Source organism: Tyto alba, unplaced genomic scaffold (genome assembly GCF_018691265.1).
Source record: "Tyto alba isolate M040663 unplaced genomic scaffold, T.alba_DEE_v4.0 Super-Scaffold_45, whole genome shotgun sequence".
Lineage (NCBI taxonomy): Eukaryota > Metazoa > Chordata > Aves > Strigiformes > Tytonidae > Tyto > Tyto alba.
In genome coordinates this window covers 31,417,905-31,434,755 of record NW_024881321.1, presented here as the reverse complement: position 1 = coordinate 31,434,755, position 16,851 = coordinate 31,417,905, and the positions used below count along the sequence as shown (strand labels likewise).

Genomic DNA, 16,851 nt, shown 5'->3' with positions numbered 1-16,851 from the left:
ACCCCCAGCACAGAAGAGGAAGAGATGAAGAGGGTTTCAGAACTAGCTGTCTTCAAGGATGGCAAGAGTCTACAGTTATAAACATTTAGTTTGGGATAAAACTTGCGAGTGAAACACCTAAACTGAATGATCTGTATATGTGTAAATTCAAGAGCTGAGTATCTAATCTCTAGTGTAATCAGTATGGATTTAGGAGCTCCATACAGTTGCCTATACATAGATGGACATCACTGACCTTTTGAGATGCTCTAGGACATACTGTGTGACCTCCACCTGCAGCTCCACAAGGTCCTGGGTCTCTCATATATCCAGAATCATATCTGCCATGCCTCATGTTGCAAGATATCCTAGGAAGTCTCAGATGGCTCTAGATGTCTAAGTTTCAGTAGCCAAATCAAGTTCCAGATCTTCATGGACTATAATGGAGTATAACCATCTAGTTCACAGATAGACATCTAGATGTCTTGTTCTGCAGGCTCAATCTCACCAAATGGTAGTTGTCATCTTTGCATTTTCTAAACTATATGGGAATTATGCAGACTCTGTATTTTAGAAGACAAAGGAGTTTATGGTTGATGTGTAAACATCTAACCTTGCCTAATTTACTCTTTCAATCAACGTATACCGAAACTTTGGGTTGAAGGAGTTATTCAGTCCACAGTCTTGCTGACTAATATGCAAGCTGCTTATATGGTAGGTGTGCTTTGACATCTTGGGAAAATCATCTCTGCTCTCAAAGGACTTCCAGAACAAGGCTTTGCTTAATTTTCCTCATATAAAAATGAGTCCACTGATGCCACCACCTCATGAGGACAGGTTACCTGAAATTTGGCTCCTCCATCACCACCACCCTTGCCTCCCACGTGGAGTCCCTAGGTAAAACTTTCTTTTCTCTGATCCAGAAGAGAGGGACTCTTGGTGGCATGCTATAAAAGCAAGGGGTCTTTCATTCTGTTATGTTCTTCCTCTCTCCCAAACCTGCAAAAGTCTCTATCAATCAGTGGTCTTCTTGGTACAGCCCAAGTGACCAGATACTCCACTGCTGCTTTCTCCCTTTCCCCCAAAATGGGAACCCAAAATCCATGGAGGCAGAGCTGAAACAAGTATCACTTGTTGCTTTTTCACTTCTCTTGACTTATAAGGGTTACGTAGATGTCGTTTTCTTCCACAGGTCTGCCCACCTTTTATGCGTATATCCCTCTTCAAGTAAAGTTGTCTAATTCTATGGTCCTAAGACAGTTAAGAACCCTTGAGGGAATGTTTCCTTCTCTCTGCCCAGGTCATTTTTTGATTTGATTGCTGGCACATTGTACACAGCAAGGTATGAAATTCATTTTTGTTCATGAATCCTCCTCCTATGATAAAATGCTTACACCCAGTTCAGTGTCAGTTAATGATAGGTCATTTATAAATTAATTAAGGTGTTGAAAAGGATAATTTATACTTAGGCTAATAGGTCTAAGTATATGTTTTAGACTTTTTAAGGTTGTTATATATATTTCGCATGAGAAGAAAAGACTCCTGTTTTTTTTCCACATTAGGTCAACTCTTCTTTTGAAAGGTTAATCTTTCCATGACTTTGACTTTGCATAAAGAGGAATTCTGAACAAATTATTGCTCTTGCTCAGGTATTTCTCTGCAGGCCTGCCAAGTTTTGGGGACCTCTTAAATGGCAGTAAGTTATCAGATAGGCAAGGTGAATGTTGGTTTTCTAGTTGAGATACGGAGTTTCTGCTTCCGTTCTAATTTCGGTAAACCTTAAATCATGTATCACCATCAGAACCAGCCTCCTTTGGTTCAGCAGCCACAATTCCTGACAGCTGAATGATGGTGAGATGCTAAAGAGAAGTTTTACTTTCATTTAGAAAGTAGGGAGTTACATGCTAGCCTGAGGGAGGTATATAAACCAATTACTTGGGTGGAAAGCTTGTAAATGACTTTTTGTTTCCTACAGATCACAGACTGTTCCCAGCTATATAATATTGGCTCTCGTGGTCAAGGGAAGATAGACACAGACCTCAGATATTTTGGGAAGACTCTAGATCAATTTTATGTTTGTAGGGAGCCATGACATATGAGCTGTGATGAATACCACTAGGGTTGCTGTGAACTCCCAGCCAGCTGGCTGCAAGGTGTGTGAGCCAGCTCATCGTCCCAGCAGCCCGTGTAATGTCTGCACACCAGGAAGGATAGCTCGTTAGCTCAACAGGCGGCAGAGCCAAGGGGATGGGACAAGGGACCAAGAATTAGCTTCTTCTGTAACCTTTGCCTGCGACTCTTTCTAACTTTTCTGAAATTTTATCTTTTTTTTTTTTTTTGCTTATTTTTATTTTTGCAAACTTGGGCGCTGAAAGGCAGGCACCTACCTCATCCTCCCATAATGATCTGCAAACTTCATGAGCCACTTCTCACAATACAGCCCTTAATTCCTGTGTGTTATTCTTCATCTCTGTAAAAGAGGGTAATGATGTTTAAATATCATGTAGATGAGGATCTGGCAACCAAGTAATTAATCTATATGCATAAATCTAGAATCTCGCTGAAATTAAAAGTACTGGAAAATTTTCATTTCCCGGCTCTTTTGTTGGTGTGTTGACCAAATGTTTACTGTTGGTAACCAGACAGAGATCCTGGCACAGCAGGAAAAGCACATGCACAAACCTCTGCATTTTTCGTACTTCAGTCAGATACTTCCTGATGCAACAGCAGCTTCCATGGCTTCAGGAGAACACACCAACATCTGACCGTGTCGGAATGAATGCAAATATGAATAGAAATGTCACAGGTGAAAACAGTGTCCTGGTACTTCTATTTTGTATGCTGTTAGTGGAAAAAGTTAGTGGTCAAAGAGCAAACCTTTGGCCAAAGAGGTAACGATGATCGTGAAGGTGGATGTAGATGACTCTGGCAATGAGAGGCAGAAAAGAGAGGAGAGGGGAGGGGTTAGGGAGGGAAGGGGAGGAGAGGGAAGGGGAGGGGAAGCTGTTCACTGTTCCATTTCTTTCACCTCTGTTTTCTCCTTCCCCACCTTCTGAGCAGCTCCTTTCTACTACTACCTTATAATCTTTTCCCTCATTTATTCATGCTCTTTGTTCCATCACTTCCAACACCTTCCACAGAGTCCAGCAGAGCATCTACAGGGGAGGACCAGAACATGGGCATCAGCTTCCAGCTCTTCCAGTGCCACCACCGCTGTGCAGGGGGGCAGCCGCTGTGGGCTTGGCCGGCGCAGCCCTCCCGCAGAGCCCAGGCAGGACTGGTGGAGAGGCACTGCTCCCTCGGGGGGGCTGTGGGCAGCAGTGAGGGGCACTGCTCCGTCTGCCTGTGGGCCTGTCACCTCAGTGGTGCAGCAGGTGCCTTGTAGGGTTATTAGAGCCTTGCTAGTTTCATAGAACCATGGAATGATTTGGGTTGGAAGGGACCTTAAAGACTGTCTAGTTCCAACCCCCCGCCACAGGCAGGAACACCTTCCCCCAGCCCAGGGTGCTCCCAGCCCCGTCCAACCTGGCCCTGAACCCTTCCAGGGAGGGGGCAGCCACAGCTGCTCTGGGCACCCTGGGCCAGTGCCTCACCCCCCGCACAGGGAAGAATTTCTTCCTTACATCTAACCTAAATCTACCCTCTTTCAGTTTAAAGCTGTTATCCCTTGTCCTATCCCTACACTGTCTGATAAAGAGTCCCTCCCCATCTTTTCTGCAGGCCCCCTTTAAGCACTGGCAGGCCGCTATAAGGTCTCCCCGGAGCCTTCTCTTCCCCAGGCTGAACAACCCCAACTCTTTCAGCCTGGCCTCATAAGGGAAGGCGCTCTGGCCCCCTGATGATTTTTGTGGCCCTCTTCGTGACCCACTTGAGAAGATCCGTGTCCTTCTGATGTTGGGGACCCCAGAGCTGGACACAGCACTGCAGGTGGGGTCTCATGGGAGCAGAGTGGAGGAGGAGGATCCCCTCCCTCAACCTGCTGGCCACACTTCTCTTGATGCAGCCTAGGAGACAGTTGGCTTTCTGGGCTGCGAGCGCACATTGCTGGCTCATACTGTTTTTTCATCCAGTTACCCCAAGTCCTTCCCCACAGGGCTGCTCTCAATCCACTCACCGCCCAGCCTGTATTTGAGCTTGGGATTGCCCCGACCCACGGGCAGGACCTTTCCCTTGGCCTTATTGAACTTCATGAGTTTTGCACGGGCCCACCTCTCAAGCCTGTCCAGGTCCCTCTGGACGGCATCCCTTCCCTCCAGCGTGCTGACCGCACCACCCACCTGGGTGCCGTTGGCAACTTGCTGAGGGGGCACTCAGCCCTCAGTCCCCCCGCCCACGTCGCCAAACCAGCCCCAACCCCAGGCGGGACTTGGGAACCCCGTTCCCGGCCCAGGACCCCACCGAGCACCCCCGTCAGCCGGACATGCAACAGCGCTTGCCTCTGCTGGGGCAACCCCCGGACCTCACCACAACGCTTTTTAGGCACGATGCCGGCAGGGACAGCACCCAGGAACACCGTTTCCAGGTGGATGGATGCGGCCCGCGGCTGCCTTGGCCGTTCCCGTTCTTTTGTGACCGCGGCAGGACGGCGCGGGGAGCAGAGCCAGCCTTGGGGGGACGGGGGGGGGGGGGACGACACACAGGTTTCAGCGGTCAGCACGCTTCGGATGGAGGCCGGGGGGGGGTGTGTTTCTCTGTCAGCAGCCTGCGGGGCAGTTTTGGGGCGTCCCGCCTGTGCCCTCCCCGCCGGGCCGGGCCGCACGTGGGTACGTGACGGCGACCGGGGCTCGGCGGCTCCTCCTCCCCCCCCCCCCCCCCCGCCCGCTTTTCTCCTTCTTCTTCCCCCCCCTCCCCTTTATCGTCGCCCGCCGGCGACTGGGCGCCGAGGCTGCGGCGCGGGGCGGGGGGTGCTGCCTCCTGCGCGGCGGAGCGGAGCGGAGCGGGGCGCGGCGGCGGCGGCGGCGGCGGAGCGGCCCGAGAAGGGCGGGAGGCGGCGGCGGCGGCGGCGGCGGCGGGGGCGGCGGGGGCATCGGCGGGGGCTGCGGGCGGGGTCCGCGCCCGCGGCCGGCAGCGGTGTCTGCGCCTCAGCCGGGCTGTCGGCGGGTGCTGGTGGTGCGCTCTCCCGCCGCGGGGCTGCACAATGGCAGTCGTTCCGTAGGATGGATCCTGCCGTGGCTTTTGTTCTGCAGATCCACCCAGCCTCCTAGCAGTCAAGTACCAGGCTATGGTTTTCTCTCTGGGGATCTTCCTTCCGCGTTTTGCCGGCGTCTCTGATGAGGTTTTGGCCTCGGCTGGGATTTCACTACCTTACTTTTCGATTGGCTTCACGCTGAAAAAAAAAAAAAAAGGGGGATTTCTTTTATTTTTTTCTCTCCACGCTTTTGGTTATAATCCAGTGTTGATCTAGGGGGAATAACCGTTCAGCCTGGCTGAAAAAAAAGCATCCGTTGAAAAGTCTCAAAGAAATATACCACGTGAGGAAAAAAAACTGGGAGAAGATCGGGATATAATCATTTTTTCTATGATAAAACTGGTGCCCCTCTTCAGGAGAACTGGTCTCAATTTATTATTATGCAACCACAAGGATCTCTTCTTTCTCAGGGTGTATAAGCTGCTGGATTGCTTTTCGCCCAAATCAATGTGGTTTCTTTGGAACATTTTCAGCAAAGGATCGCATATGCTGCAGTGTCTTTGTGGCAAGAGTCTTAAGAAAAACAAGAACCAAACTGGTAAGCAATCCATTGCACTGCGTTGTTTTTCTTTTATGCTACCCTGTCTGTTGCTCGCCGAGGTAGATCTGCAATCCTGCTGAGGGGAGAAGGGGGAAATATAACGAGGCCAGCACGGACATGCATGTGCATATGTGTATGAATAACCTAGAAGCGGTTTGGATTAGCTTCAGCCACTGTCACCACGGAAAAGAAAAAAAAAAAATCCCAAAGGCGACCCTAGCCCAGTCTGCATCTCCTAGTTTCTATGTGCGATTTCCAAGGAGGAAACTTTTATATCGCTACCCTTTTTGAGGGGAAGCCGGTAAAACACCCCCCCCCCCCTTCCCCCCGCCTCCACCCGCTCCCGTCCCCGATGTCAGCCCCCCGTGCACACCCCCATTTTTGGGAAGGGGAGCCCGGGTCTCCTGCGCTGGTGTGAGCCGGCCCTGCCTGCGGTGGGTGAGTGTGCGGGGCTCAGGTCCTGCACAGCACTTTCTAATTATCTTGCAATATGTCACACCCCCACCCCCCTCCTCCCACACACCCCCACCCGCCACTGAAGTCAAGTCCGACACCCCCCCGCCCCCGGCCTGGGGGCTCCCCTTATCACTCACCCCCCGGCACTCTAGGCCGGGAAGGCGGAGGGGAGGGGGGGGTGTTGAGGAGAGGGGGTGGACACTTTCTTGGGGCTTGTGCCCAGACTCGCCCAGTCTGCCGAGCGGCAGCGGCACCGCCAGGGGTGGCTGCGTGTGTGTGTCCCCCCCCCCCCCGCCGGGATGACCCCTCTCTGTGCGTGCGTCTCCATGTCTGCCTGGCAGCCAGGATCATGCGCTTCGGTTCAGCCCGGCTCCGAGGGGGAAACTTGCAGTACATTACATAAGAAATGCAAATGCAGTTGCTCTGGGCCGCCCGGTCCCGGGGGGGGGGCGTGGGGTGGGGGGGTCACGCTGCCGCTGTTGAGTCCCCTTTGCTCGGGGCGGCCAAACCCGCGGGCTTGGCGAGCGAGGTAGGCGAGAAGGGAGCAGGGAGCCTTGCAGGGGGAATACCGGCCCTCCCCGCCGCCCTCGCACCGGTCCCCGGGTCGTGTGTGTGTGTGTCCCCCCCCCCGCTATCGCCGCCGGGGCCGGCAGTCTGTCTGCAAACCCTGTCGTGCCCGGGGGAGCCGAGAGCGGCTGGAGCCCGGGCTGCCGGGTGTGCGCTGGTGCCGGCTGCCCTGCAGTGGCAGCTCCCGAGCAAGGAGGCTCCTGACGCTGGCACTGCAGTGTAGTAGATCATAGGCTCTCGTTGCCTCTCTGACACCCCAACATCAACAAGCAGCAGCCCTGCCAGCCCGCACCCCTCTCCGCCCCGGCAGACCCGGTGCCGGCTCCTGCTTTGCCCAGCTCAGGGCCGGTGCAGAGTGTCGAGGTGGGCACCTCGGCGGATTTTTTGTTTCTTTCTTCCCCCCCCCCCCCGCCCCGCTCCCTCTTCGCTCCCGTTTGCCAACTCGTCTCGCCCCTTTCCTCCCCGCCGCTGCAGCAAAGAGCAGCCACTTCTCAGCATACCAAAGAGGCCGAAATGCCCCGCCGGAGGCTGCGCTCAGCCTCCCGCAAAGTGCCCTTTGCTTCACTCGCCCCTTGGCGCTGCAGCGAGCCTCCTGCCGCGGCCGGGGGCAACTTCCCAGCCGTGAGCTCCCCCCCCCCCCCCCCCCCCCCCCGCCTCGGGGCGGGATGGGGCAGGCAAAGGGGGCAGGGCAGCCGGCCCATCCTCTCGCCGCCCCTGGGGACGCCCCGTGTCCCCACGCACGCAGGGGCCGTGACCGCCGGGGGGGCACAAGAGCCGCGGCGTGGCCCTGCTCGCTGCCGCCGACGACCGCCCCCCGAGGGGACACACACACAGACAGACACACAGACAGAGCTCCAGCTCCCCGGTGCTCTGGGCGAGAGGCGATGCTCCGGAGGAAGGGCTTGAGGGGGTGGTGGTTTCTAGACCTTTCAGTTTGCTTACCGGGGGTGGTGGTGGGGGGAAGAGGCGTATAACACACACACACCCCCTCTTCCACCAAAAGCCCCTGTCCTTTCCTTGCGGGGGGGGGGGGGGGGAGGCTGGTAAGGAAGCGGCCGCTGAAGCCAAGACGGCCTGCCAGGGTCCCCAGCACACCTTTCCCCCTTCCCAGAGACTTTGCCGCACCTAACCCCCTCTGCACGGGACGGGCGGGTTTTGGTGGCAAAAATGGCACTGCACCCCACCGCCCTGCCCGGGGTGGGGGGGGGGGGTGTGAGCTGGACTGGGCGGGGGTTGGGGGGGGCACAAACACAGGCGGTCTGTGGAGGGGGGGTGTGGGGGGGGCACGGGACGGTGGGAGAGCTGGGTCGGGCGGGCCCGCGGTCGGTCTCTCCGCGCCGCGCAGTTGCTCCGCGCCGCTCCGCGCCGGCGGGGTGCCGGCGGGATGCCGGCGGGGTGCCGGCGGAGCAGCCGGGACGCCGAGCCCAGCCGAGCCGCCTGCCCTGCCCCCGCCGTCCCGCTCCGGGCAGCGCTCGACCCCGGCGAACGAACTGCCTGGAGAGGCCGGTGATGCGCTCGGCGGGCTGAGGTGGCAGCTCGGTCACCGGCGCCGTCGCTCCGGGGGCAGATCGCCTCCGTCTAGGCTGGGGTCACCCGTGGGAGAGCGGGGAGCCGGTGCCGTGATGCCCTGCCTCGCCCGGTGCTCCGGGCCGTGGGGCTCCTCCTCTGCCGGCAGCTCCGCCCGCGGTCCCCGCTGCGGCACGGGGCTCCGGTACCCCCCACCCCCAGCCCCCCCTTCCCGCGGCCCTCTTTGGCCGCCAAACTTTTCAGGAGCTGCAGGGCTTTTTGGTCTCTAAAGGCACCACGAGAGCGAGCAGCTGCCGCTGATCCAACCGTGCAGAAAATCGAGCAGGTTAGACAGCTAACGCTGGCCGTAATTTCAGTTTATTTAGCTATTTTTGGCCTGCTGCACTTTTTAAATTTTGTTTTGTTTTGCTCCTTCCAACAGCTGGTCTTTTTCCAGAAACGGGACTGGGTGGCTCGTTCCCAGATGTTCTCTGCTTTGCGTTTCCTCTCCACTGCTGGCTGAGCCCCACAACCTGCCCCCCCCCCCCCCCCCCCCCCCCCCCCCCCGATCACCTCCTCCTGGGGCTCCCCTGCTATCCCTGGGGGGACCCAGCTGCCCCCCCCCGCCCTTCTCCCCCGCTTTTACTGGCACCAAGCATTGCTCTGGAGTGAGGGGCAAGCTGGGCAGGGAAGGATGTGGTGTCCAGTGGGGTGTGTGCAAGTCTCTGGCAGGGTTACATCAGGAGGCTTTGGTTTTTAGTTGGTAATAATTTTGTTATGATCCAATTTGTTTCAAATTTGATATTCCAGAAAGAGGAGCTGCCTTTGATTGTTACAGTTATTTACATCTTTACATTTCTTTATAAGGAGACAAACTTTGAGAATCAATAGGTAGGGCTTTGCTTTTACCGATTGATTTTTTTTGAGTTCTCCCGAGTTTAATAGTACAAAAAGTAATAAAGCCTTACATATCTTCAGCATCTTGTCCAGCATGAAAACATTTGCAATGTGTTAGGTTCCCTGGGCCTCACTTTTGTAATTATTTCCATTGAACTGTGCCCTTCCAGCTTGCCATACACACAGAACTTCACAAAGTGTCAGGCAAAACAGACTCACAAAGAGTTAAAAATTGCTCCAAACAATAGGGCCTGAACCAGGGATTGTAATTGTAAAATGCTATCCTGGTGGCTCCCCCCCCCCCCCCACCTACCACCCACCCTCCTCTGGCTCTAAATTGGGTACCTTCAGTTAAGGAATGGCTAAGTCATGGAGAGGATTTGGGGCTCGAGGGGAAATGGGGAAGGAGAGTACCTCTGGGTGTTTTTGGAAGCAAATACAGCCAGTGAAGGGTTTGTTTTGTTGTTTTTTTTTTTTTTTTTTTTTTTTTCATCAAATGACAGCTGTTAGAGATGGGAGATGAGTTATTTGGCTGGGGTGCTCGATGCCCCCATGGCAGGAATTGCCATCACATTTCACTCCCGGTGGCAGCTCAGTGGACAGAGGGTGGATCAGGTTTCCTCTCCATTTACCTCCAAGGAGAGGCATCTCTCCAACTCAGTCAGGGATGTTGACAGGAGAGTAGATGGAAATTGTCATTACTATAAATATGTTGCTGATGATAGGAGAATTTGTTTTCTGTTGGTATCAATCCCATATCTATCTAAAATGCAAAACCTATTTAAAACAAAGAGCTTCTGAAATACAGGCTGTGGCTGAACTGGGTTCTCCGCATAGTCCCTTGTTAAACTCCTTCACCATAAAATAATCAGGCTGTTGTTTCATGGCCGTTTATCATTTTGCAAAAGTTTCTGAGCACAGCCATGTGAGGATCTATTTGAAATGGAAGCTTGGGTTCTGCCCATAAAGTATACAGTGTGTGTCTTTATCTGAATTTTAAGAAAACTGGGCCTCTCCACTGCCTTCCTTACTCATACAAAACAAACCTCCCACCAAAAGACAAAGGGAATTCTGCCTCAGTAAGAGCTGAGGGATTGGGTTCATGAAGTTTCTTTCACATAGGTCTGGAAAGCAGCTCCAACTGCCTAAATACTCTAATTCCTGTACTGTTAATCTAGCTGCAGTGTGTTTCTCTTGCTCAAATGTAAAATTGCCTGTTTACATGTGTTTTACCGACTGAAGTTTTGTCCTCTATGGAATACATTTCCTGAATTTATACAAATTTAATTATTCTTGATCAAATTAAATTGCATATTCTACTTGCTAAGGGGTGAAATTTATGCCTGCTCATGCATCTCCCTACTGTGATAAAATGCTTGCACCTAGTTCAATGTCTGCTAATGGTAGACCATTTATAAATTAATCCAAATATACAGAAGATGATTTAGGTTTAGGGAAAACACAAAAAATGTATTTACAGATATCATTGGTTTAAACATTTTATTTGCATGGAGTTTTCATTTACATTTGGTGTTTATTCAGTCTACCTGCTTTGATTATGTTAACTATATCAATTTTGAGCTAAAATTCCTTCAAATGACATCAAATTTAGATGAGGAGTGATTTAGACATTCAGAATTTGTCCCTCTGCAAAGATTTTCTGTCCAGTAAATGCATGTAAAAATGTAATCTGGAGAGGAGAAAGTTATCTGAAGCTGGAAACCAGTTTTTCAATAGGGCTTCATAAAACTAAAGAAATAGGAATCAGGGCATTACACCGACTCGGAGGTGGCATCTTGTAGTTGGTGGGGTCACTAGTGATGTTTTTGTATAATCACTCAACATGTAGGATGAAATGCTGAGAGTTTAAAGTGTGGCTGGATAAATGAAGTGGTTGTGTGCAAATTAAACTCAGCTGAATGTTTACAGACACTTGCCAAACGTGCCTGTGAGCACCGAGTCCTGGTGCAGCAGGTTCCATTCCATCACAGGTGACCTCGTTACTTCAGGAGCAGGGATTTGTTTATATACCTAATTCTGCTTCAGACGGCTTTTGTGATTTTGGACACACTGCGATTTTGGACGCACTGCTACTTCCCGTTGCCTTGCTTTCCTGCTTATTAAAAATTGCAGCCAATGTCTGAACATGGCTCAAGTGTGCTGTTGGTCCTTTCGTTTGCTTTTCGCATCTCAGTGAGTGATAGCTTTTCAGAGACAAATTATTAGATTACTGAACAACTTACTGAGTAACAAAACATTGAATGATCTTAAAATTTTGCAATCTCTGTTGTGAAAAAAAATTGCTGTGCTGTAGCACAGGGCTTGTAGAACTCATGTACCTGAGAGCAACTTGCCACTGTTCAGAAAGAGTGTATACAGTAGAAAAACTGTACCTGGAAATAAACTCTGTGGGACCGGGGCCATGTTTAGTTCAGAAAGAGCCTGCTTCTTGCACAGAGTGTGTTTCTACTATCAGAACAAACGAAGCAACTGGGAAGAAAATCTTTTTATTTGAGACCATGTGATAAAGTGCTCAAAGGAGTATATTCATCTTCAGACTGGCTATTAAAAAAATTATTTATCGTGTGCTTGAAGTGGATCCTTAGAGGTTCTGAGCCTCTCAGAAGAACTGAAAATTATAATTGCAAAGGGAACTGATGGTGTTTGGCACCATGATGGACTGAACTCACAGCGAGCAAAATGTACGTAAGTGACATATTCTTTTTAATATACTCTGCAGCAAAGGTAAATAGTGTGTGAGTAGCAAACAAACTGGTTATTCAAATCAGGAGCACGCTGACTTTGAAAAGGATCTTTTTGAGGGCAAAACCTCAAAAATCATTAAGGCTTTTAATGGATAAATAGAATCCAGGTTTGGTGTGTCTGTAGCATACGCTTTTAGAAGCACTCACATTAAATAGTAGAAAGGAAAGTAAATAGTTGCCAATGAGACACCATTGAGAAGTCAGAATCATAATATCTGTAGTAAAATTCAATGCACAAGTCAGAATAATAAAACCATCTGCAGTATAATTCAATGCACTAGTTTAGGTAACATACTCTGTTGAACATAACCAATACTAATAGTTTGAGAGTTAATATTGGGTGGTTGTGTGGGTCAAATGACAATAAATGGCATGCAGTTGTTAGCAGAAATTGATGGTGTAATTTTAATGCCTGTATCTTTTGTTTTCTTTCTGACATGTGCTTATTTTACTTTTAACTGGAAACAGCATGAGGAATTGCACTGAACAAGTTTAATGTTTGTATACGGAAGGCAGTATCTTGGAAATCACTTGGCTTAATCATTTTGTGGCACTGCAATTAACCTGGTCCCATCAGACAGTAGAATTGAACCAAGGTTAAACATTTTAATTCTATTGGAATTGTTTTGGCTTTCACTCACAGATAGTGATACAAATAAACTGTAATCTTCTATGAAAAAAATGTTTTAAGGAGGTTCCCAAAAGGTCTATGTTTCATTGAGCTGATAGGGGAATAGACTTTGCTGTTCCCTGAAAAGTCATCATGTCATCCATGTTTTTTTCATGCAGCTTTGTCATCTGGAAAGATAAGCACATACTGAGGATACAGAATGAGCAGGACTTGTGCCTTAGCTCTTGACCATGCCCTGTCCGCCATCTCTGGGCATTAGGTGCTATAAGAAAAATAAAAGACATGGGATAAATCTAGGTTTGATCCCTCCTCTAATCCATCCTCCTAGTTTCCAGCTGTCACTGGACAGTGTTAAGTTGGAGCTTTTATTCAGGCCACTGCGTGAGGTAGCCTCTGAAGGAGCTACACACCTTTACCTGTCAAACACTATTTCTATTTTGGGCATCAAAAACTTTGCATGGCAGCAAGCTCCACGTAACCATGTGCAGTGTGGAAAGGGTGTGGAGGGGTTTGGGCTTTCAGTGGGTACTCCTTGGTTCTTTTCCTGTTGAAGAGGCTAACGCTGCTATTCCTGCTCCGTGTTTGGGATTACCGATTATGGGGACCTGTTCGGGTGTGAGTTTCTCAGCTATAAGGTGGAGAGCACTTCCTCCACAGTGCCTTCTCCTTCCTTGAACTGTCAGAAAATCCTGGGCATTTCTATCATCTCTGTTCCTGTGCAGTATAACTTGGCTTTGCTGAGGATATAGGATGTCTCTGGTTTTGGAGGACAAAGATGAGGCAGCAGCTGACATGTCCCTTTGCAGGCTCTGCTTTCATCCAGCTAAAAGGAGTTCATTCCTATGGATTTTCTAGGCCTAGGGGATAAGGAAGTATCTCCTGCAAAGGGCATGTTTTCACAGAGTCCTTTCTCTTGAGGGAAAAAGTGGAATATAGCTTCCTTGAACAGGCTTTTAAAGAATTAAGCTGTAGTGTGACTGAAAACCAGAATTTTGTACCAGTGTTGAATGGTTTGAATAGGAGAGAGAGCTTGCGTATAAAGGCAAAGATTTCTGTTTACATATAAATCTCTTGGTTCTCACCAATGCTGGCAAAGGAAATATATGGGTATTTCATTGCCCTTTAATGAAGTTTGAGCTGAAAATGTTAGTTTAAAGAAGGCAAGTTTACCAGACATGTTACTCATTCAGTAAATGTATTTCTAATCATGTCCGGCTACATTTAAACAAAACATCCAGATTAAACGGTTCCCAGTTCATGCTTCTCATTAGAGAAGCGCATTATGGAGTATTACTATTGCCCAGTAATTTCTACACATATCACTCACTGATAATATAGGTACATTTATTGACATTGAATGAGATGTACAGGAACTACCAGTGCAAAACGTAGGGGAAAATATAGAAAAAGATGTGGAAAAATTACAGAGTATGAAAATGCTTAAAAAAAACAGTTAAATCACTAATATAGTAGTAGCTTATAAAATAGAGCATCCTATCAGGAATATCTTAATAAGGGTTAAATTAATAGTAGTGCTCATGATATGGAAAAATACTTTACAGTTCTGGTTTTCTTGCAACTAGAAATTGCAAGTCGAACCCAGACTTCTAATAGTCCCTGAGAAACTGAACCCAAACACGATTTAGGCAGATTATCCCACTAGGAGATAAACCCAAGATCTCAGATGTGAATTAACTTCAGGATGTCTAAAACGCAGGTGCAATTTTGTGGCTTGGACTCTTTCAGCTTTCACTAAAGCCCGTGTTTTAAAATAGCCTTAACAGGTGGATTAAAATTTGTAAAGCCTTGTGCCCCTGAGAGATTTCTTCTGGCCCCTTGCCAGTATAAATCTTTTGTTATGTTTGTCCCCATGCGAAGGAGACTTTCTGCCTCAAAAAAACAGGGTTATACAGACTTTCAGTCCTGACATTTGCTTGTCTCCTGGCTTTACTCAGACCTGTTTTACCTCCAAGATTATGACCTTGACCTGTCCCAAACACTGTCGCCTCCACTATAGCCTTTCACATCTCTTTCAGTTCTTTCACCTGCTGATTGTGCAGGCATCTCACTTTTTTACTTTGGGTTAGGGTCTTCTGAGGAAAATTAGCACTTAATTACATTTCTTTCAGATATATTTAAGTTCTCTCTACCACTTTGAATAATTAGCTAATGGCAGTGAGCAGAACAACTGTACAGGTTATTACTGATGTAATATATATTTGTGATGGATGAAGAGTAGTCTGATAGACTATCCTTTGTTTTATTGGGCATGAGCTGTATGAATGATTGTTTTCCCACTTTCTGCTAATTTACAGTAGCAGAACAATAGCCGAAGTACATAAAGGCAGAGGCAGTAAAGCAACTGTGATTGATTATGAAGAGACAGTAAAATCAGCAAGAGAATTCAGAAGGCCTAAGAATAAATATTATCCCTTTCATTTGTTTTGAAGATTGTTTGAGGATATTACTTGCTTGAGGATAAAATGCTTTATGTGAGATTCTGCTGTTAAGGCAAGACTTCCAGGGAAGTTTTCTGGATAATATTGATAAGCAATTCATATTTGACCTGGTAGGGAATTGGTTCCAGGTCCCGGCTTTGCCTGCTCACATGGGTGCTATGTGTCTCCTTGAATCCTGTGGCTGTGGTACCCGGCCAAAGAGTTCTCAGAGAATTGCAAACCCTATCTGGATGCAAGGTATGCCCTTTATGTCCATACCTTCAGCTGGGTACAGACAGAGCAAACTTGTGGTCTGGATCTTGCTCACCTTTGATGCACATTGTTCACCTTTGTTTGAGATCACTTTTGATAATCTAGTTTTGAGACATTATTGTATGAGAGGATTATAACGTGCCACTTCAGTGCAACGTGCTGTAGGGGTCCTGCTGACCAGGGACATTTGTGGCAAAACCAGTGACTGTATGTGTTATTAAACCCTGTGCTCTGACTCGTTGAGCTCTGACTACTTGCACAAAGTTTTGAAACATGTCAGAGATGAATTCTCTTACCTTTGAAACTCGTAGCATGGGCTCTTCTTCTGTGGAACAGAGCACCTAAAAGCAGTACGGGATTGTTGTACAGCAAATACACCATTATGTAGTGTTTGTACAGAAAACCCAAATTTTCTGAAGGAGGCCTTATTTTGTTTTAGAGCTGGACTTTAAACCCTGATAAACCCTGATTGTGGAGTTGTAAAAGCCTGAGAGGAAAAAAAATAATGGTGTTGTAGTTTCCTAGGTAATACATATCTGGGTAAAATCAATGAGTTTACTCACGGTAGGAGGCATGTGTGCCAAGGTAGTGGGAACAGGATCGTGATTTTGTGTTCTAGTGTCTTTTCTCATTTCAGTTCATCTTTGCAGTTTATAAGAGATGATATATGTGAGGTATTACTGACATGAAGTGGAGATGACTCCTGCGATTTGTGGGCCACAGAAGATAGTATCTCCTCATTGAAGGTTTTAAGTGAAAGTATATCTTAGAAGACATTGGCTTTCTTAGCACTTCAGCATCACGTATTTTGATTTTGAACATTTCCATACACCATTAAGGAAAGCACAGTCTAAGGGCTTCCTCAAGATACCTAAGTAACTATGGTGCTCTTGTTTAAAAAAAAAAAAAAAAGCCTTTAATCACAGTGAGAAAAAATAATTGAACCTAAGGATATGCAGGTGAATATCACGGTAGTTTAACTGTAGGGCTACTTAGTTTCATGGCCTCTTAGATACTGGATGAGAATGATTTTATTCCAGTTGAACCAGATGCCGTCAGGATGAAAGCAGAGGCGGCAGCTTAGGACCTTATAACCAAAGCAGAAATAAGTTGTAAGTTGTGCAGGCTAGGTAAAAATCTTTTAGTAAAATATCAGGAGAAGCAGTAACATGAAGGTTCATTATGTCTGCTGACACCCATTTTCCTTGATTTTAATGGCCGGCTGGAGTGACTGTGGTCTAAGCTGGCTGCCAAAAAGAGTATCTGCTAAAAGATTAAAGATGGAAAGAGAAGTACTAAGCCCTTGTAGTCATATATATATAGGTTACGAATTTGGGGGTGGAACTTGATGGAGTTTGAACAAAAGTAAGTCAGAATGTGATGTTAGTACATTAGGTGAGGTTTTTTACAAGAGCTGTGTGGATGATACATGAATAGTGTGGGATGCTCTCTCTCCCACTTATTCTCAGAGGGAGATGAAAAACCAGAATGACAAAAGAAATTATAAAGTAAATAATAAAGGGATTAAAGGAATCTGTAGTCATTTAGACAGGTTAGTGATAGAGAGTCCTACAGGCAAGCAGAATTTAGAGATTGTTTAAGCTACTTAT

The 16,851-nt window shown here is 48.3% G+C and overlaps 1 protein-coding gene across 3 annotated transcripts in view; it reads left to right on the top strand.

Annotated features, from left to right (window-relative positions):
* Positions 1-5,026: 5,026 nt before the first annotated feature.
* The window catches only part of FGF14 (fibroblast growth factor 14), a 412,228-nt gene continuing 400,403 nt past the window's right edge, over positions 5,027-16,851 (top strand). The window contains exon 1 of one of the 3 annotated variants that reach the window (XM_032997041.2): positions 5,027-5,705. In XM_032997041.2, the coding sequence (XP_032852932.1) occupies positions 5,498-5,705 (208 nt within the window). In that variant the 5' untranslated portion in view covers positions 5,027-5,497. The remainder of the gene's footprint in view (positions 5,706-16,851) is intronic. The other 2 variants (XM_032997039.2, XM_032997042.2) reach the window with 2 other exon arrangements.